We start from the raw sequence: 21,929 nt of genomic DNA, 5'->3' as shown, positions 1-21,929 counted from the left end.
CTTGGCATACATTTGGTGGATGACGTAAAACTGGAGAAGAATAAAGAAAACAAATCCTGAGAGTGGGGCATGAAATATGTTATCTAAGAAAATTGAACGTTTTATTTTATTTTACTTTAATGTGACTGAACAAGTGGTTTGAACTCTGGCATAGCCACATAATCAAATATATAATTTATACAAAAATGACCTTGCTCAATCAGTAGCACAAACCAAGTGCCAAACTCTTGAGAGATGGATACTAACTAAGTCTCTGTCTCTAATGGGAATGATTCAACCTTTAAAAAAGATTGGAATGTGAAAAATTACAGACAAAAACAACATAACCTTACACTTTTTGTTTTTTCAAGTGCTGGGAATTGAACTTAAAATCTCATATGTGCATGCCAAGCACCCTAGAGTCCTACGGTGTAATCCTAAACACGAAAAACATACTATGTTTATATGCTCTTATAATTTATCCCAGATAAATAATGCTATGAGAAGTGTCTGCTTGAAGATCCTTACCCTGTTCATAAATAATAGCTACTTTTATTTATGTGCCACACAGTACATCATGGGCAATCTGGTACCACATACAAAACTTTATTCAATCACTTGGTTTGTAGTCTTTGACCTGATGAAGTAATCAGGTCAAAGAAGCTTAAGACAATTATTCAAGGTTGCAGTTTGTGACTGACTATAGGTCTCATTTAGAATGCTGGCATTTTGGCTCTAGAGCCTTTTGATTGCTTCCCATACAAAATTGTAATATTCCGCCCTCTGGTGGTTAGGTGGTGTCCCTGCAGCTGTAATCATTTGTATTTCAAGACCAGCAGAAGCCAGCAAGAGAACTGGGCAAACTTTTATTATCCAGTCACTATATGCAATGAAGAAATTAGTTTTGTCTATTTCTCAAGAATACTAAGAGATAGGCTACATTACCATCATCACCCAAGTGCCTACCAAGCTAATACTTAGTTTTTAGTAGGCTGCATGAAACAGATCCAAGGTGACCAATCACTCTAGCCTTCACCATTCCATAGTAAGAGCCAGGGAACTCCCTCTATAAATCCAGCAATGACTGAAATCTATATGGACATATACTAATTCAATGAAAATTATATGTTGAAATACCTACTAACTCAGCAATTAAATAGAATGTGCAAGTGAGTGTCTTATATCCCAAAGAGAAAAGAACTTAGGGAATGCTCTTATTGACATATGGCAGACCTCACGTCACCATTTGAACATTTGGACACTTGGACCTGCGCTAATTTACTACACATTGTGAGGTTAATAGCAGGGCTGTCATCTGGACACAACTGTGTGAATTCCATCCTTCTTGATTTTCTGCTTTACCCACACAATTTGGCAACAGGACTCTGACTGCAGTGAAAAGTACTGCTCTTTTCATCTTAAAAGCTTTTGAAAACATACCTACATACAGTGAAACATTACTTTAAGGTAATTGATGTCAGCTTGTGTACTACTAATAAGTGGCTTTCTTGGTAATCTTACTCTTTTTTTTTCCCCCACAAAAGGAGAGCTAAAATGTAGGCATAGGTGAGTGTTTGTTGTTGTTATGGTTTTGTTTTGCTTTGTTTTTAAGCTTCGTACCCTTGCTGATTCTTGAACATTTGGAATATATGGTTTATGGTAGGGCTTTCATAGCAGGCATTCAGGGAAAAAAAACTACATGTCTTTATGCATCTAGTTACAGTTTAGCATACATTTGTATTTAGCACCTTCCATTCATTAATCTTTCCAAACACGTTTCTGGAGATCTTATTATGTGGCACCGAATTGAGACTCACTGTCGCAGACAAAATAGTGAAGAAATAGTGAGCAGGCTCTTGCCTTCAGGAAGGCACAGTGTAGAGGCAGAGACAACAAGAAAACAAATAAAATCATCCTAAATCTTCTGAAGGTAAAGAAAAAAAAATTGATCCTGAGAAAGGAATCCTTTCTTTAAATGCAGTAGTGGAGAGGTAATTCTGAAACTGGAATCAAGAAAAGAACTTCAGATAGAGTGGTGAGGGGAGCAGTGAGGAGCCAAACAAACAGCTGACTGTGTGTAGGACACAGAGGCAAAGGACTCAGGGGCTGAGTGAAGGCCTCTGATCAGAACCTTGCTGAGCAAGGGAAAGGACAGAGTGGGAGCAGAAGAAGAGGGTGACCAGGTGTTATAAGGTGTTACAGGCCAGGCTGAGGGGAACGGATCTTGACCAGGTATAGTAAGGTGTTGCAGGCTTGGCAGAGGGAAGCAGAACTATTCTAAGGACAATTTAATCCCAAGCTACAGTGGAAGCCTCTGTTCAATAGCATATAAAATACAATCTGCCTAAGAATCAAATGGTTTATGATAGGGCTTTTATGGTAGGCATTCAGGGACCTTCAAACACACACTGATGGTCTTTCAAACTATCCATAATTTGCATGTGCACAGTCAATCAAGCTGAAAATATTAAGACGATAATACCCCTAATCCTTCAAATATCAAGGATTTTTTTTTTTTTGGAGAGTTATTCAAATTGCCTAGATATTCTCCAGTTTCTTCAGATCTGAAAACAAGACTAGGGCCCTGTGCTAAGAATTATTTCTGTTCAGTTTCATTGTCATAAGTTTGTGCTTGGTAAATTGTAGAATGTGTTCTAGAAATTATGCTGGCAGATTCTGTGTCGTGGGCATGAAACTGCTAAGTGCTGTCTGCAAATGTAAACCATGTAGGAAGTGAGCATCTGTCTGCAGTCACAGACCAAAACCAAAATAAATACAAACGAAAATCATATCAGAAACACGATTGTTCCAAGGGAAAACTATCAACCTGAGAAGCACAAAAACAAGCACAATGCTTGTGATAAAGCACAGTGATAATAAAAAGGGACTGAAATTTACTGAAATAGTGGATTTGGAGACTAGGAAGAGTATGGAGGAGGTGGTAGGGAAATACAATATAAACTAGAAACCAATAAATTTAGATAGGAGGAACTAGTCCTGGTGTTCTGTAGAAGAGTAGGGCAAGTGTAGTTGACACAATCTATGATATATTTCAAAATAACTAGAAGGGTCCAACGTTTTTCAGCACATAGAAAGGACAAATATTTGGTGAGCTACATATGTCCATTACTTTGACTTGATCATCATTCATTGTATACAGGTATCAATTTATCCCCTGTACTCCATAGATATATACAAATATTATGTCAATTTAAAAATTATAATGAAATAACTGCTTTGTAACCCCCATTCCCATAGGACACATTCTTAATAATATAATGCACCTTCTTTTACCTAATTTTATGACTTTCATCATTTCCTTTATTTCAACAGTAATATTCCTTCCTCATTAAAATTTATTCAATGTGTATGAGCATTGAGAAAAGGTGAAAATGACCTATTTTCCTTTTAAAAATTCAACTGGCAATTTGGAGGAAGAACCAGTAGCTTCTAAATGGCAATGGGTATGGGCTCATTAATGGGAGTAGGCTCCTTGTGGGACCTCCAAGGAGATGAGGGGAATAGAGTTTCATCACAGAGGAAGGTTGGCAGGGCAATGACCTCATCCAATACTTTGAGTGAACAGGAGGAAAAATTGCTTGTGTGGAGTCCCCTCTCATCCCAACCACCTGGAGAAACCAAGGTCTGAATGTAGGCTCCACTGAATCCACCTCTGTCTAAAAATGTCTTTGCATTATCTTACCACATCTGCCCAGTTGGCATTCTCAAAACTCCAGTGCTGAATGTAAATCAGCATTCAATTGGTAGTTTCCACACTCATTATTGCTATTCACCTACTTGTGAACTTGGTGGCTAAGGGAAAAAAAAAAAAACTGTCAGCTTGGATGACACGTAGGGACTCGCATCTGACAAACCCCACCCTAATGAGTCACCTTTGGAGCCAACATGAAAGCCATTTTGAAGATCCAAAATGGACTTGCATCTTTGTTAATAAGACATCATTTCCTATATAACTAAACAGTGTGCTAATGAGATGTTATCCTTCAAATGAGCTTTAGCAATGAAGTGCAAAGGAGTCCTGAAAAAAGCCAACACCCAATTTTCTGAGTAGTATAAAATCTTCCCTGCAACAAATTTGTTCTTCAAGCTTGGCATGTTGAGTCCTTTTGACCATCTTCAACTAAGGGTTTCAGCAATATGCCTGAGAGCCACTGCCAGTCACTCCAGAGCTGCTGCAATGCCCCACCACTCTCTGCCATTGTACATGGCTCTAATCTTATAAACTTTGAAGATGGGTTTTGCTTGCCCAGCAGCTGCCACAACAGAACCTGGCTCTTGGACAGCTCTCAAGAAACCTGCAGTGAAGCCACCAGCTGCCAAGTGACCAATTGTGAACAGGACCAGTTCAGAGAGGATGCCTGTGCACAGAGCACCTGCCACTCCTCAGTTGTCCAAACAACATGTTCCAATTCCAATCCCTGTGAAAGGACAACATGCCAGCCAGGAAGTTGTGCAGCAGTGCCAGAGAGTGCTTCTCAGACTTGCCAGCCAGCAAGCAATCGGCACAGAGCTTCTATAGCCCAGAGATGCCAACCTGCAAGCTACATGTTGCAGTATCGTCCACTAAAGTCTTCTGTGTCTAGGTGTCACCAAACTCTGGAATATGAATCTAGCCAATGCCAATCTCAGACCCTTACATACAATTCCTATAGCCCTCTGGTCCATGCTGCACCTGGGCCACAACTTCTGGAATCTTCTAGCACTTATGAACCAACTTGCTGTGTTACTGGTGGTTTGCAATTGCCTAGTAAGTGAAAAAAAAATTGTAGAAGATATTGTTTATATATATATATATATAAATTGATTTCTGTGATATTTAGGATATTTAGGATATTCATTTCTCTAAATGTAAAATATTGTGTATTTATTAGTAAATGAGCTTGTCTTTTTCTTCTGTGCTCTCCAAAGTAAGACATATTTTCTCTTTGGGGGATTTCTGGTGGTATGTTGGGATTGGAAAGCATGTTATATATTTTAGATCACTAGACATTATTTATTATAGAGCAATAAATTTTATCAGGGAATAAAATGAATCCTTCAAAAGTTAACCTTACACTTTATTCTAATAGTTACTATCTCTAGAAATGATTGAAATTGGATCTGCTTATTTACCAATGTGCTAATAAATCAGAAATCCATAAATGGTAGAATTAAGAGAGACCTAAGCCCATGTAGTCTTATGAATTCAAATAGGCTCAACTCTGCCAGAGGCTGACTGCAAATATTAACATTAGAAACAACTAAAATCTAGGCCTGTTCATTACCCATTCACCATTTTACCCACTGCATCAAAACACAACTAAGTGAGCAAAGAGATGGAATCTACTGCTTCAAAAGTGTAAGAAAACTTTGAATTTCATTTCTATGGACTTTAGGACCACAAAGTCCCCAAAGATCTTTGAAAAAATATTGATTTCAAATTTAGTATCATCACTATTTTGCTATTCCTTTTACTTTTTCACTATTTCTTAAATTATTTATGATTGGGGAAATGTTCTTTCTGTTAAATAAATTGATTTGGAATTATAGACTTGTTGTCAACATGTTATTTTATATGACTCTTGTGAATTTTACATTAAAAAGTTTTAAATGGTTTTTGCCTGATGAAAATATGATAAAATATTGGAATAATAAAAGAATGTTTCTTAAGTATATTTTTTCTACTATGAACCAGAATAAGAGAACACATTAGTGGCAGTCACCAAAAGATGGGAAACATACTTAAAACCATGGAATCAGAATGTGTGGAATTCATTATTTTGATTAGATAGCATGGGTATGAAGCTTTGGTTTTGTGCTCCTTTAGGGGAGCAACATAGAAGGTGGTTAAGGGCACGGGTTTTGAAGACATACTTCCTGGGGTTGAAGTCTGAGCTGTTCTGGGAGAATGCTGTTTGAATTCCAGTTGTGACTATGCAAGTTATTTAACCACTCTACCACTCAGTGTCCTCAACCTCAAACTTGAGAGGATTCAGCCTTTGGGAGCATATGGTAATAAACTAAAAGTTATCAGCATATGGAGATGTCAGGTCATCAACTCAGCACAGAAGAAAGAATGGTACTTTATAAATACAGAAAACCAGATAACTTGGTAAAAAGGAAATTTAGTCATCCCACAAAACAGAGATGAGTTGTTTCATAATTTTGAAAGATGCAAGCAATCCTACCAAAGGGAAAGGATTAAGAAACAATTAGAGGAGACTGACAAGTAACTCTGAATCTATGGCAAAGCTAATGCTCTTGACAATTTACCAGTCAGTTTTGCAGGTGCTTGCAGTGATGATTCCATGTGTCAAACTGATTAGGTCAAGAGGCAGCAGATGAAATATCATTTCTGGATGTATCTGACTGAATGATATTAGGAACCAAAATAAGAGAACACGTTAGTGGCAGTCACCAAAAGATAGGAAACATATTTAATGTGAAAATGTTTCTGTCTGGATGATATAAGCATTTGAATCAAAGAACTCAATAGATTGACCTCCCTAATATGAGTATCATTCAGTCCACCAAGGGCCTGAAAAAAGCAAAAGTGGAGGAAGGAGGAATTTATTCTGTTTTGTTTCCTGTCGTCCAGCTTGAGATGGAACCTGGATATTCCCTGCCCTTGAAGTGGTATTTGCATTATCAGCTCCGAGGTTGTCAGTATTCATACTCAGATTGAAGTCCTACCACTAGGTTCCCTGGGTTTCAAATCTACAGATGGCCGAGTTTAGGCCATCTTAATCATTATTCACAGTCATGGGAACATTCTTCATAATTAATCTCTTCACATATATTTGTGAAATTTATACACACGTGTGCACTGTATGGTTGGGTCTGTTTCTCTGGATAACCCTGATTAATGGAACAGTATAGACTAAAAGGAAGATTTAAACCTAAATTCCATAAACCAATTCTTACACAGGTGCTTTGGAAAGGGTGGAAGTACAGGAGAACCGGAGGGCTGTCTAAGAGAAGCCCCAAACTGTTCGATCTCATCCATAGTCAAAGAGAGTGTCAACAGTAAGAGCATCCCTGCAGCCAGAGACATTGATATAAAGCTTTTGGCCACAGCAGTGGTGGCTCTAACACAGCAATGCAATAACAAAGAGAGCCTTTGTCTCATGGCAGACTCTCAGGATTCCAATCACAGCCAATCATGTGTACACAGATCAAATTTCTTCACCATGAAGACTGTTGCTAATGAATCCCAAATTGGATTGTTGGGAAGGAGTTCAATTCATTTGAGCCACTGTTTCTGAAGACAAGAGGAAAAACACAGCCAGTGTGTGTGCCTTCCAAGTACATGTTTCTTTATGGACATAGCTGATTGAGAAGCCAGGACTTTGTTGAAAATTGTCTGGGGGCAGTGGATGTGGTGGTGGATAGGAAAGTGCAAGGAAAGAGAGGCAACAGTGTTGAATGAGTTTTCATTTTCTAGTCTATCCTGTTCATCATTTTAGACCTTGACTCATCCTTCCCAAGCTGAGTTTGGCTTCTTCCCCAAAGAGAAGTCAGCTGAAGAAGTGGCCAATATTGAACCTAACCCAACATAAAGCAAATTTGAGCTCATCATAGAGACAAATTGTGTGGATTCAAGTACAAAAGACTATTGATATTTGAATAAATAGTATTATGATTGCATGAAAAGATCTTGCTAGAACATTTAGTATAAGGGGAAGATCATTACAAGGTCTTGCTCAATTCCAAAATTTGTCAATTATTAGCTGTGTGCCCTGACATTTCAGACTCAATTTTTTCACTATAAAATGGAGAAAATAATGCCTGATTCAATAGGTGATTATGGCAGCTAAGTGATATAATGCCAATTAAATACTTGTGGAATGTTTATTACATGATATGTTTACAGTATGTTGTAGATACGCTTTGATACTTCATTTGATATTTGACTCTTGGATCCAACCTCGGTTTACTTTATAATTGAGTGCACTGCATTTATACCCCAGGTCAGAAACCAGGAGACCCTTCCATTGCATAAGCATTATGGAGCATAACCTGTATATTCTATGCAGAACTCGCTTTCAATAAATATGAAAACAATATGGTAAATGCTACAGAATATTCATCATAAAACAAGAGACTTAAGAACTTGAACCTATTAGAGAAAACATTCAACCTTTGGTTTTAGGGGAATGGGGCTTACTTCAGTCATATAAACTAAAAAGAACCAATAAATTAAAGAGAGAGAGAGAGAGAGAGAGAGAGAGAGAGAGAGAGAGAGAGAGAGAGAGAGAGAGTGTCTTCACAGAAAGATTCCAGCAGGACTTGATTTTTGGTACTGGGGACATAAAGTGACATAACTATGTACTCCTCTCCTAGAAGTTAAGTGTCATGAACATCAAGAACAATCACTTTCTTCTACAATGCTGTTCCAAGAGCCATAGCAAAGCTCTTGGTGATCAAGCACTTATTTACCAAGAATTTTATGTGTGTCTTGTCATTTTAAATGTAATTTTATAGAATGAGTACTATTTTCGAATGCAAACTTTTCAAGTGAAGTTGAAGGTTCAGATAAATTGAAAAAGTTTTCCAATTTAGGTTATAAATGCAGAACAGGATTTTTAACACACGATCTAGGCATCAAAGCTCAAGTTAGGTCTCTTAGGGAGATTGAGAGAACTATATATAGCTGACTTGTGGAAAGGGGCATATATTTAGAAGAGTTTTGTAAATCATGCACTTGAAATATCTCTTAATTTAATAAATATTATTTTCTTCAGATCACATGAATTTGGCAAAGTTCAGGTGCCAGGGAAGGTGTTGAGTTGGCATGGAGTCAGACTCTCCTACAATATAGGCTTTGTTGTCTTAATTTTGTCATTTCACACACCTTTCAGGGATTGCTGCGAGTTCTTTTTGTAAACTTGATGTAGACACTAATGGAGATGGGAGCAGGACTTCGTTCCAAGTTGTATGAGACGTACCTTTCTTAATACAGAATCTCCTTCTATCTCTGCTTCCTCTTTCTACCTTCAGGACTCTGACTGACTCAGCTTGAAATTATTTCATTTGTTCCGGGTCCTTCCACTTGTATTCAAAATGATACTTGATTGAAAAAAAAATGTAATTAAGATAGAATCACTCAACACAAAGTGAGGGCATTAAACTTCTTTGAACAATTAATAATTCATCACTCCAAGTTACACAGATCTATAGCCTTGATAAGAGAGAAAATCCACTCTCGACAGCACAATAAGTACCTAAAATTCAAATTAAAAGAAAAGTTTTGTGGTTGCATAGTAGAATGTACTTTGCCTGGCTTTTTGTGTAACTTTCACTAACTTTATGGAAACAAATGTACTAATGAGATTCAAAAAGAAAGGTGTTCCTTGGAGCCCAAAGGCAAAACCAATGCTATTACCTTCACACACAAGAACTAAGAAATCTCAAGGGTAAATATCTGAAAATGGTTAAGCCAGTTTCTATTTTGCTATTACTCAATATGCAATCACTTCAAACACTGGGCCAATGCCCCTGCAGGAGGTCAGTAAATAGTAATCGGCAAAGATAATGAGAAAAAGAGACTGAAAATCAAAGAGAAGGCTAAGAATAGCCACTACTTAGCAGTTCACTGCCTTCTCATTGTACTTCATGGGCAGGGGCATGCTCCTAACTTAAATTGACTATGTACAGTGATACACCTGGATTAAAAATCCCTCTTCTGGTATAAACAATTCAAAATTTATACTAGGGTTATTAACTATTGTTGTTCTTTTTCCCTTAGCATGAACTATCCATTCACATTGGCACTTTCTATGTCAGCAAACCTACATAAGAATGCACATTGAACTTTTCAAGAATACAGTACCTTCCTTAGACCTCATATTTTATTAAAGTACAGTAGAGAATAAAATAAGAAAAAAAGTTAAATTTCACCAGTGTCGATATTCACAAAGGCTGCAATACAATGTACTCATTTAAGGATGAGATATACAATAAACCAAAGTAAGGGCTTGTATTGTTTACAAGAGTACTAACCAGCTTAAAGTTAAAACATCCATTACCACTGAAAAAAAATACATGTCTTTGGGAAAAAAATGGCAGTAGTTTCCTCAATGTCGTTTTCATTTTTCAAGTCTAGATTTGTTCAGCAAGTTGCTGAAAGCGAGTCTGCTCCCACTTTACTCTTTCCCTGGGGCTACAGCTGATGGCTGCTTGGTCCCCAGGGGTGTGGCTTAATTTCCTGCAGTGAATGACTCAAGAGATCAAAACATTGATCTTGAGAAGGGTCCAGTAGGGACTTTAATATAAGGCCAGTGCTCTGGGGCCCTGAGGCTGCAAATGGAATGCAAAGCCATCAAAAAACCATATCCAGCACTCTGAGCCATCGAACTTTCCTCCCAGGATGAGTATCGGCCCAAGCTGTGCTTTGCTCTGAATGATGTCTAATCAGAGCTACATATTGCCTAAGTCTTCCTCAGGGTGTCAAGCGAAATGCTGATGGCTAAAGTATTCACAAAAAAAGACTAATTGATCTTTCCTGCTTGGTTTTATTTATGTGTCCTCATTTTTAATACAGTTATGTTTTCACAGAATCATAATCATGCCTAAATGTGTAAGAGATCTTTAGTCCGCCTCGCTCATTATGTAGCTGAGTAAATACACCTGCCAAGATTAAATGTCTTATTCAAGTACATACAGCTCATAATCAGCAGGGTCAGGGCTAAAACTCAGGCCTTGTGACATTCATTCGAGTGCCCCATTGACTATACCTCAAAGTGCCCTTCGTGAGAAGTTTTAAGTCTGTTTAAATGTACTAAGCACAATAATCGTTAATGACACCTATATGTACATTAAACACTGCATATAGCACATAAAAAAACATTTATTAGATTATAAATGTGGCATATCGGAGTTAATACATGCTAACTCTAATACACATTAATCTAGCCAACGAATTTTAAATATCGTTTAATAAAAATTTGTAGAATATTATTTTTCTAACTGTATGGCTTGCTGAATGGCAAATAAGACCATGGGTACCTAACTTTAAAGATCCTATGAGTAAATTTCCAGGACCATGGCATCATCCCTGACATCTAAATAATTGAGTTGCATTCATCATCATGTTTGAGACAGTGAGTCAGAATAAATTCTGCACTAGATGCCAATTGCCATTACTAAAACCTTCTAGAAACCACAGCACAGAAGAGGAAATAGTACACTCAGTCAGTGTGGCTGCTTTGCCTAGAAACAAAAGGAAGGTCATCTTGTCTTTGGGTAATTGCTCAGCTGGAAACTACAGCTGTCATTCCCTCAGGGGTCATTGCCAAGTTACTGTTTCTGTCATCTCCTCTAATAGCCCTTTCCTCCATGTGAGCCTCAAAGGTGCCCTCTGCTAACCCAGTATCAGCCACAGCAAAGAATCCAGTTTCTGAACAGCTTCCAAGACTCCTAAGGGGAACCTCTGGCTGCCAACCTGTGCGCTGTATCCAGTCCTGTGAAACTGCTCCTACTCACTTCTACTTATGATGTGTCTGTAAAATCATCCTCTGCCCTTTTCTCCCTAAGTCTTTACATCCTTTCACCTAGTAATCTGCACTCAAAAATGTTGAGCTACCATGGCAGCAATGGCTGCCCCAGGATTCCCAGGTCTCAGCTCAGGTCCCAGGTCCCTGACTCTGTCGTCTCTGGAAGGCAGCGCATGTCTCAGCCATGCCTGGGAGTAAGCAGCTGCTGACCCCTAGTGGACCGCTTAGCTTGTGAACAAATGAGCTTGGTGTTCCATGCCTCTTGCATTTTGAGTCATCCCTCATGGTTGCCAACTGTTAAATGAAGTATGCCAACAATTCTACCTGGCATAGTTGGAGGGACGGGCCTTCTCATCCATGCAGCTGGATGGCTTTGGTAAAAATTCTATTAGACCCATCTGTGGCTCTACCATTCAGCCTCAAGATGGTTTCTTCACTACAGCATGCTTCACATTTATGTCATTACTGTCAGATTTTTCTTTTCATGTCATTTAAGATTTTAGGATGTATTTTCAATGTGGCATCAAGTTTCTTTATCTCCTAATAAATTTAATTAATCTCTACCAGCTCTTGCTTCCTAAATTGCCTATCATTGTAATATTGCTATGACAAATGCATTGCTACCCCAAATTCTATGTCTTATTAAGTAGTTGTTAAAGAAGAAAAGTTGATTATCGTGATGAAACGGCCAATGCCATTATTTCAACTAGAAAATAGCAGTCACTGGGAATAGGCAATGAGAACTGAGAAAAGTCAGATTATTTACCCTACTTTCATAACAACAAGTTTTTAAAATGTCAAAGGTTCATGAATGATAGCAGAAAACTTGAGACACCTAGATCAGAGGCAAAAACATGTTATTCATGTTAATAGTAGAATCCTGAATTGAGTATTTATACTAGTTTCCTGAGCTTCAGTCCCCACAGGGATGAGTTACATCAGCATTTGCAGTGAGTTGTTTGAAAGGAGAGAAACTCTAAGCTTAGGAACCCTGGAATTTGGACATGATAACTGACAGCATGCTTGGCATTCACCCCAGACAGAAAAACTATATCTATTTTCCAAGGCTTTTTTTCTATACAATCATCCTTGAAAAAATAATTCAGGACAAAAGGAACCAGAAACTCTGGTTCCAGAAATACAAGACCCTTGGGTGGATAACTTCCCCTACAACATCCAACCATTGTGTCTACACAACTGTTCCTGGTGAACTTTCAAACAAGTATTCTACTGAAGTGACTACTCAGATTAGTTTGTCCTAAAGAGATTGCAACAAAATAGACCCAGTACTTTTCAGATAGCATTCAAGTAAGACCACTATAAGCAAGATCCCAGAATTTGGGATCTTGTCTTCCACCATTAGATTGGTGGAGCTGGTCTCCCTTTGCAGGTGAATCCCTCTAAATCAGCAAAACCATCCCTCAGAGTAAATTGTAGAGGAAAAGATATGATCACTGCTCTAGATACTACTGTTCACAACTAAGGGGATTCTCTTAGAAACTTCTAGACGGGGACATGTCGGTATATAATTCTGACAACAACAAAGTACACTGAGTTGGCCCAAAGGGACCTACCTACAAGGCCACAGTACCTTCCCTTCACCTCTATGATTTCTTCCAAAACCCAGTAATGGAACTTGAGGGAATTCTAAGTATTTTCATGACACCTCTTTTCACTCTACAGTTTAGAAAGCAACATGGGCATCTCCAATGAAATTGCAATAAAACTTTGAGTATCTCTTTTCCCTGAAGTACTCCATCATATTTGAATGAGTGCATATGGCCTCAATCCCCATTGAGGAAAGACATCAGTCCTATACCAAATCATCTTTCTTCTCACAGCAAGTAACATCAGGATTGAGGGACAGTGAAGGATCAACAGGTGTGGAAAGAGAAAGAGAGGAGCTTGGAACCAGAAAACAAGATGTTCTTGCACTTAGTTTTGAGCAGCAAAACGCTTGTTAGAAATTTAACCAAAGAATTTTCTAATATTTTTTGTTCACTCAATGCCCTGTAATTAAGCAGTAACAAATTCAGTTCTGATGCCATTTGTCTAAGTCTCAGAACTCTGTCGACTCAGCAGCCACAGCTATGTTGCTTTCCAGCTAGGAGAACATGGTTTCCTCCCTTGGCCACATCAGACATGAGACACTTAGTAGAAATCATTTTTTAAATCTGGCACACATATCATCTGTTATGGTTTGGAGGTGTGGTTTCCACTGAAAGCTCATGTATGAAACTATGCAAGAAGGTTTAGAGGAGAAATGATTGGGTTTTGAGACCCTTACCCTAAACAGTACATTAACACACTGATATGGATTAATTGGGAAGTAACTTTCGGCAGGTAAGGTGTGTTGGAGGAGGTAAGTTACTGGGAGTGTGCTTTGTGGGTTTATGTTTTGTTCCTGGGGTGGGGAGCTGTCTATGCTTCCTTGTTACCATTTTCTGAACTGCTTTCCTTGGACACACTCTTTCGTCTTGATGTCCTGCCTCACCTTGGGACCAGAGCCATAGAGTTGGCCACATCTATGGACTGATATCTCTGCAACCAAGAACCAAACAACTTTTCATCCTCTAAATGTTCTTGTCAGGTCTGTTGGTAAGAGTGATAGAAAAGCTGACTAAAATATCTCCATAGAATTGTCTAAAAAAGGACAGACCCTCTTCCCAACCAGTTGAAATTTTGCATTAATTACTATACTGTGGAAAACTTGAAACTCATTGCCAGATTAGAGGTCCCCCTGCACAAATCCAGGTATCATTTGATCAGCTGCCGTTGGATCTGTTTCCCAGGAATTGGCTTTCAATTACCTCCTTAATTCCTCTTCATTAACAAAAAATGAAGGGAATTATCACATATTATCTTGATTTGGTCAGCATGTTCACTACTGAGTCCAATGAATTTTTTTTCAAATTCCATTAATTTGTCTACACATTCCTTTACTGCCCTTTTCCAAAAGTCACGTTTTGTCAACATCCTGTATTTGATACCTAGGAGAGAGATGGAAACCTTTGTGAGTTTGAAGAAAAGGGAGCAGATGGATGGATAATCAATCCATAGTAGGTGCAGCTGAGTGTAGAATTTGTATAGCTACGTAACACATCCAACCATTCCATTTTTTGAGGGGTGGTAGCTGAAAATTTATTACATTTCACATAGAAAATATAAACTACTTTTTTTCTAGTTTGGGTATTAGGACTAGTGGTACTTTACTTTCTTTATATATTGATTTCAAAGTCAATATATCAAGAGAAAGACAGCACTTAGGCAATCAGGGTGGTTGACAAATGTGCTGTAATAGCCATGGTCACTCTAGTCTGAGGCTTTTTCATTACTTAAATTGTATGCATACCCTTTAAAACCTATAGTCAGTTTATTAATGCTCACACCTCAGGTAGAAATGCTGGGTACTGGGTAATTATGAAAAGTACTATTTGATTTATCACAAATTTAATTGCATAGTCCTGGTGATGTTTCATATTCCAAATATGATGTTTCATATTCCATTTTAGCTTTATTTTATGTTACACAATTATTTACTATGTAATCCAATCCATGTACATTTCAGACAGAAAAGTGCCCTCCATTCTTTGCTGCATGGCTCTGCATTACTTGAGAGAAGAGGTTCTTGGTGAAATAACAAAGGTGAGAATTGAATGGATGTCTTTTTCCCCACTGCCAACATGAAAGGAAGTGAAGCTGCTATTTACATTCACCAAACTCAGATTTCTATTCCCAATATTCCTTGAATTAAAAAAAAAGACATATCCAGAATTATTAGTCCAGAAAAAAATGACAAGTTTTAAACGTGAGAAAACTTGCAGGAAAGAAAAATTTCTTAATGCAGAGGGAACAATTTTATCTGAACTTAGGATTGGTAGAGAACTAGTTGAGCATTTGAATCAGTGAAATGTCAGTCTTTGAACTGGAGAAGAGAGATGCACTATCTTTTATGAAGTGTTAGAAAACAAAGTTTCCGAGAGGTCAATATTTTGGCTACCTCAGAGTCTTCATTGGATCCTGAGTGCTGTTCTGAGGGCATAAAGGTTTCCTAGGGTCAAACTTCCAAAGAGCACTTGCTGATGTTAGCATGACTGCCAAGTTGCTGACAGATCATAACTGTTTTTAATTTTGTATTCTATCACTAAAAGGGTCTACTGTAGACTCTTAGATGATGTTTCTTATCATATTGTTCCCCAGAGTTCCTATGTCCTTAGATAATTTGGAGGAGGAAAAAAAAAGCCAAGAGAGTTATTTTATGATTGGCAAGAAAGTAATTGAGCTAGCAACCCCTGTGTCTTAGAAATGAACTGTATTCTTCCCCTGGTTGGAAACAGGTTTAAGGGAAAATCCAAGACTTCCATACCCAGTAACATTAGAGACCAATGCCTCACTTTTTATAGGAGATTTATAGAAACTTTTGCTTTCACACAAAGAAGTTGTCAAAGAACCAAAAACAATGATAGAATTTAATGTGTAAAATTAAAATAGTTGGACATGTAGTGTACATCTAAACAAAAATGAACACATTAGGATCAACCAGAAATTCTGAACTCAATTAAGAATGTCTGCCAATTCCCAGTCACTTTTCCTCAACAGCTATTGACCATCCTATATATCAACCTACATGAAAATCTTCATTCTGATGTGAAAAATAACTTAAGATAAAAATAAAATAAAATGTATGAACTTAATAAGAAAAACAGTAACTGAGATTTTTTCATGCACTTACTTTTTGTTTACTTACAAAAGCTGTTAGCATGGTTGGTATTTTTAGCAATATAACCATAAACAAGCTTATAATAAAATTATCACTCAGAAGCAAAAGTAGGACACAGATTGAATAAAATTTTAGGTGTAAAACAATCAGTGTAATAGAGATATGAAAAGTTGAAAAGAATACAATAAGGTAAGAAATTACTTCTCGCTAGACAGCAATGAAGGTTTCCTTCTAGTGATTACCTTATACCTGAGCTACAAGAATAAATAGGGTGTCAATAAGTATAGACTGGGTAGAAGAGCATTCAAAACATTGAACTGGAAAGCAACATCATAATTGAGATGTTTGTTGACAAGGGCAAATAAAGCATCTGGAGTTCCATATAAGAAGGCCTGAAGAACTCAAGATTGGAAATCTATGTTGCTGTTATATTGTAAATAGCTTTAAATGACAACACAAGTAATTTTGACTTTATTCTGTGATAAATTGAGACATAATGAAGATAACTGTGACCAAGGGAGAAATATCACCAGAGTGGTATTTTACTATTAATTACATCTTAGGGAATATGATAGAGATGGAGGTATTCATGAGGGTAGTTTATATGTTAAGCCTCTGTGACTAAGAAAATATGTACCATAAGTAGAATAAACTTTATTGAAGAAGGAAACAACTTTGCAGAAAGTACTTTTTATATATAAATATTCTATTTTAAATGTAAGATATCCTCAGTGGAATAATCTTGAAGACAGTTGTAAACGCAAAAACAGAGATCAAGAAAAATAAAACCTGCCTATAATCAAGAATATAAAAAAATTCATAAGGAGCTATTAATTGCATACTTGTGATAAATGAAATGAAGATTGATAAACATGCAGAAGGAGAAGATTGAGAAATATTTATATCAGAGTAGAAAAAAGAGAGATATGAATACAAATATATTGTTTACAGTATAACTATGAGATTAGAGCACTACTAAAATTAAAAAAGGTCAAAGTGCAAAACAGAGACTGAGGATAGCAATGTCAATTGTGCAATGTACTTAAGATGTACTTAAAATGAAGGCAAAACTCACAATGATATAAGGAATCAATTATTCATAATCTGTACCAAAACAAATTAAAATATTGGTGACAATAGAAGCCAGTTTTGGGGTTTTTTAAGGATGAAAAAGATAGGAGAAAATCTTTAAGTTATTAAATTTACCAGTTTTCTTAGATACACTATAAAAATAAAACCCATTAATTAAAAATTAATAAACTTCATAATTATTAAAAATATCTTCAAAACTCTTTACTAACTGAATAAAAAGACTAGCAGGGAATATTTGAAAATTATATATAATAAAGGAGTTTATAAAAAATGTTTAAAGAGCTCTCCAAACTTGACAATGAAAAAGCAAACAAGTGAGTGAAAATAAAGAAAAAATCTGAAACATGTCCTTCAATAAAGAACATGGAAATACAGCAAATGAACAATAAACATGCCCAGTACCACTAGTCACTACTACACTAAAATCATAATGAAATATCATTATGCATTTAATAGAATCAGAAATTTTAAATGTTTGATTAAATCTAGCCATGGGAAAAAGGTTGATTATATCTATTCTTGGAAAAAGAAAACATGAAGAGACTTAATTCTCATATACTACCGTTGAAAATGTAAAAAGGTGCAGTAATTTTCAGTTAAAATAGTGCAAAAAAAGTTTATAACACTTATATTTTTAATTTCCCCAAACTGGAAAAAATTCAAATGTCCATTTACATATGCATGAATAGACTTCTTTATATCCATACAAGTGGATACTGCATAGAAATACCATTGAAATGTTAAATAGAAATCCGGGAGCTGAAGAATATAATGACTAAACTAAAAAAATGAAAAGATTTTTGTAGAATATTTCAACAATAGATTCAATCATGCACAAGAAAAAAGAAATAAAACTTAAAAACAAGTTTTTGCTTGAATGTTTTTGTCTTTGTTTTTATCATTGCTTGGAATCTTGCCTGTGGCATTGTGCATGCTGAGCAAGAGCTTTCCCACTAACCTTCACTCACCATCTCAGTTGCTTTAAGATTAACCAGATAAGGAAAAGATGTTTAGAAAAGCAGAATGAAAATATATGAGGAAAGCCAACATGACGTATGGATGACATCAAATAGATCAATATATGCATATGGAAGTTACAGGAGAGAATTAAAAAGGAGCAGAGCATACTTAAAGGGAAAAAAATAATCAAAAATTTCTCAGGTCTGTGGAGGAAAATTAATACTTAGATTCAAAGTTAAATCCAAAGAACTACAGGTAGATTGAACATCAAGGGATTTTAACCAAGATCCATGTGAAGTCAGCTTTGCAACACTGTGATTAAAATAACTAACTAGCACAACTTAAAGGAGGAAGAGTTTACTTTGCACTTGTGGTTCAGAGGTTTAGTCTATGTTCAGCAGACTCCATTGCTCTGAGCATGAGGTGAGGCAGAACATCGTGTTGGAAGGGCAGGGTGCAGGAAAGCAGCTCACAACATGGAAGTGGGGGAGTAGAATGAAGGGGGACAGCATGAAGCCAGAGACAATATGAAGTCTTTCAGGCATAACCCACCTGCCTAGAGTGGTAGAAGTAGACTGTATATGAGTCTTTTCAAATTTTTAATCTGTCAAGTGGCTTAAAACACAGATTGGGTTAAGGTCTCATAATCTACCATGTCACTTTTGAACGTTTCTACATCGCCTTGAGAACTTTTGGGGGCAGTTTACATTTGAACCATAACAAACACTATAATGAAATTGACAAAAGTCAAAGACAATCTTGGAAGCTGTGAAGGGAGTTGACTCATCCCAAAGGCTGAAACCTATACAGGATTATCAGTAGATTGCCAGCAGAATCCTTTCAGGCCAGTAGAACACACAGGATGATACATTCAAAGTGTTGGAAGAAGAAGAACTATTGCCAAAAAAGAATGCTATCCACATCAGGGCTGTTCTTCAGACACACAGGAGTGATGGAGACTTTCTCAAACTAGCAAAGGCCATAGTAGACTTGCCCTACTAGAAATGCTAGAGGGGAGCCTTCAGTTTTAAATGGGAGGACATTAAACAGCAACATGAAAATTTAAGAAAGCATAAAATTTACTATTAAAGGTAAGGAGGTAATCAAAATTAAGAATACTAATAAATGACTTTTAACTTCCCTAAAAGTATTTAAAGACCAAAACCAAAACAAAAACCACCTATAGCTCTTCTGATGCTTAATTTTATGTGTCAATTTGAGTGAAAGATTACAAAAAGGCATGCATAAGATTATTTCTGGATAGGTCTCTGGGGATGTTTCTAGAAACTATTAGCATTTGATTCATTATATTTAATAAAGATGAACTAATGTGGTCAGACATCACTGAATCTATTGGGAGTTGGGAGGAAACTCAAAATAGAAAAATAGTGAATTCACTTATGTTTTCTTGACCAGCCCTCAGACATTGGAGGTCCTGGTTGTCGGGCATTTGAAACCCAGGACTTAGACTTGCACCTGCCTCCAACCTTCATTGGTTCTCAGGCCCCTGGACTCATACTGCATTCCACCACTGCCTTTTCTAGATGTCCAATATTCAGATGGCATATCTCCTGAGACTTTTTGGCTTACATAATCCTGTGAGCCAATTCTTATAATAAATCTTTCTAATAGATTATTATTATTATTATTATTATTATTATTATTATTATTATTATTTGTGACTCTCTGGAGAACCATGAACAATAATTTTTAATACATATACAATAATAACAATGTAATTATGAAATCAATAACATTGCATGTGTGGTTGGGGGAGTGCACGGTTTCCCTATGTGATCATGGTAAAATATTATCTTTAATTTGACTGTTACAACTATAGTGTGTTTTATGTAAGCTTCATGATGATCACCAAGAATATGTTGTAAATTCACAAAAGAGAAGCTAATCAAAGCACACCATTTGGATTGGGGAACGGGGCTCAAATCATGAAGAAGAGAGGAAAAACAGAGAGAATAAAAAAACTACAAAACACAAAAACAGACAGGAAACAACAGGATGACAGTAGTAATTCTTTGCCTGGAGAAAGTAATTTACATGTAAACGGATTAAAGTCTCTAGTCAGAAGACAATGAGTGGCTGAATTGCTTTAAAAAATAAATAAAGAGCTCTTACTGTACACTATTGGATACTCTAAATTTTAGGTTAGACACAGGTTGAAAATGAAGGAATGGAAACAGATTTCTGTGTAAATTTACCCAATGGGAGCAGAAATGGTTATGCATATATCAGACATAATAGACTTTAAGACAAACACTGTCCTAAGAGAGAGAAGGCCATTAGGAAATGATGAGGGGGGTCAATTCATAAAGAACAAATAACAATCACAGTGAATATTTCTATAAAGCAAACATTAACACTACTGAAGGAAGAAATAGCAGAATATTAATAATGAAGCAACAGTTAGAACAACTTTGGACTAAGTAGACTGGCAGCTATATATAGAACATTCCATCCAACTGCAAGGGAATATAAATCTTTCTTTTTTAAAGTTTTCTTTTTAAAGTTTTCATTTCAAGCTAATTGTAGATTGATAATGTGCAGATATTATAAATAAAAGAAAGCAGTGTGTCCTTTACCCAGCTTCCCCAATAATAGCATCATGGAAAACTAAAATACAATATCATAGCCGAGATATTGATATTGAAAGTTAAGAAACAAAATTTTTTTTTTTTTGGTATTAAGGATTGAATCCAAGGGCTTTCAACTTCTGAGCCTTGTCCCTGGCCCCTTTTCTAGTTTTTTATTTATAGATACCGTCAGGGTCTTGCTAAATTGTTTGGGTCCTCACTAAACTTCGGAGGCTGGCCTTGAACTTGTGATCCTCTTGCCTCAGCCTCCTGAGTTGCTAGGATTACAGACATGTGGCTATGCCTGGCAAGATACAAAATGTTTCACTAGAGTACCTCATGTTGCCCTTTTATAGCCACATTGACTTTTCTCCAACCTCACCCCCTTTTTGTCCCCTAGCAACTCCTAATCCACTCCTAATTCACTCTCCATTTCTATAACTTTGTAATTTCAAGAATATTAAACAGATGGAATCATACCTTTGGACTTGTTTCACTCTGTGTAAATTTCAAAAGATTGAACTAGATTGTTGTATATATTAATAAAAGTGTGTTTCCTTATATTTATAAGTAGTAGTACATTGTGGGGATGAAGCACAGCTTGTTTAACCATTTGTTTGTTCCCAGGCATCTGGGTTGTTTCCGTTTTCAGAACTCATCTCCCTCCTCATTCATCCTTTTCTACTCCACTGAGCTTCCAACCATCTATTTATTGTTTTTAGGTAGATATAAAGGTGAAAACCACCATGGTGCATTCACATATGCACAAAGCATAATTTGGTCAACTTCATTCCACTGTTTCTTCCCTTTCCTGTCTCTCCCCCATCCCTAAACCTTCCCTCACTATCAGCTCCCTTCCATTTTAATGGTGCTCACACTTATACCCCTTGTTTTGCTCTACCTTTCATATATGAGAGAACATTCAACTCTTGACTTTCTGGGTCCGCCTCATTTTACTTTGCTTGATGTTCTCCAGTTCTCTCCATTGACCAGCAAATGCTATAATTTAATTGTTCTTTATAACTGAGTAAACTTCCATCATGTATGTATACCACATTCTCTTTACCCATTCATCTATTGACAAGTATTGGGGCT

The 21,929-nt window shown here is 36.7% G+C and overlaps 1 protein-coding gene across 1 annotated transcript; it reads left to right on the top strand.

Annotated features, from left to right (window-relative positions):
* The first annotated feature begins 4,137 nt into the window (after positions 1–4,137).
* Krtap27-1 (keratin associated protein 27-1) lies at positions 4,138–4,755 on the top strand. Its single transcript, XM_021725358.3, has one exon. The coding sequence runs from the start codon at positions 4,138–4,140 to the stop codon at positions 4,753–4,755; it is 618 nt and encodes a 205-aa protein (XP_021581033.2).
* The last annotated feature ends 17,174 nt before the right edge of the window (positions 4,756–21,929 follow it).

The sequence above is a fragment of the Ictidomys tridecemlineatus genome, chromosome 3 (assembly GCF_052094955.1).
Source record: "Ictidomys tridecemlineatus isolate mIctTri1 chromosome 3, mIctTri1.hap1, whole genome shotgun sequence".
In the NCBI taxonomy this organism is placed as follows: Eukaryota; Metazoa; Chordata; class Mammalia; order Rodentia; family Sciuridae; genus Ictidomys; species Ictidomys tridecemlineatus.
Note: the sequence above shows the minus strand (reverse complement) of the source record. Positions and strands in the feature narration are given on the sequence as shown.

Bases quoted from the DNA above. Each gene is read 5' to 3' on its own strand.
- Krtap27-1 (XM_021725358.3), top strand. From the start codon at position 4,138: ATGCCTGAGAGCCACTGCCAGTCACTCCAGAGCTGCTGCAATGCCCCA.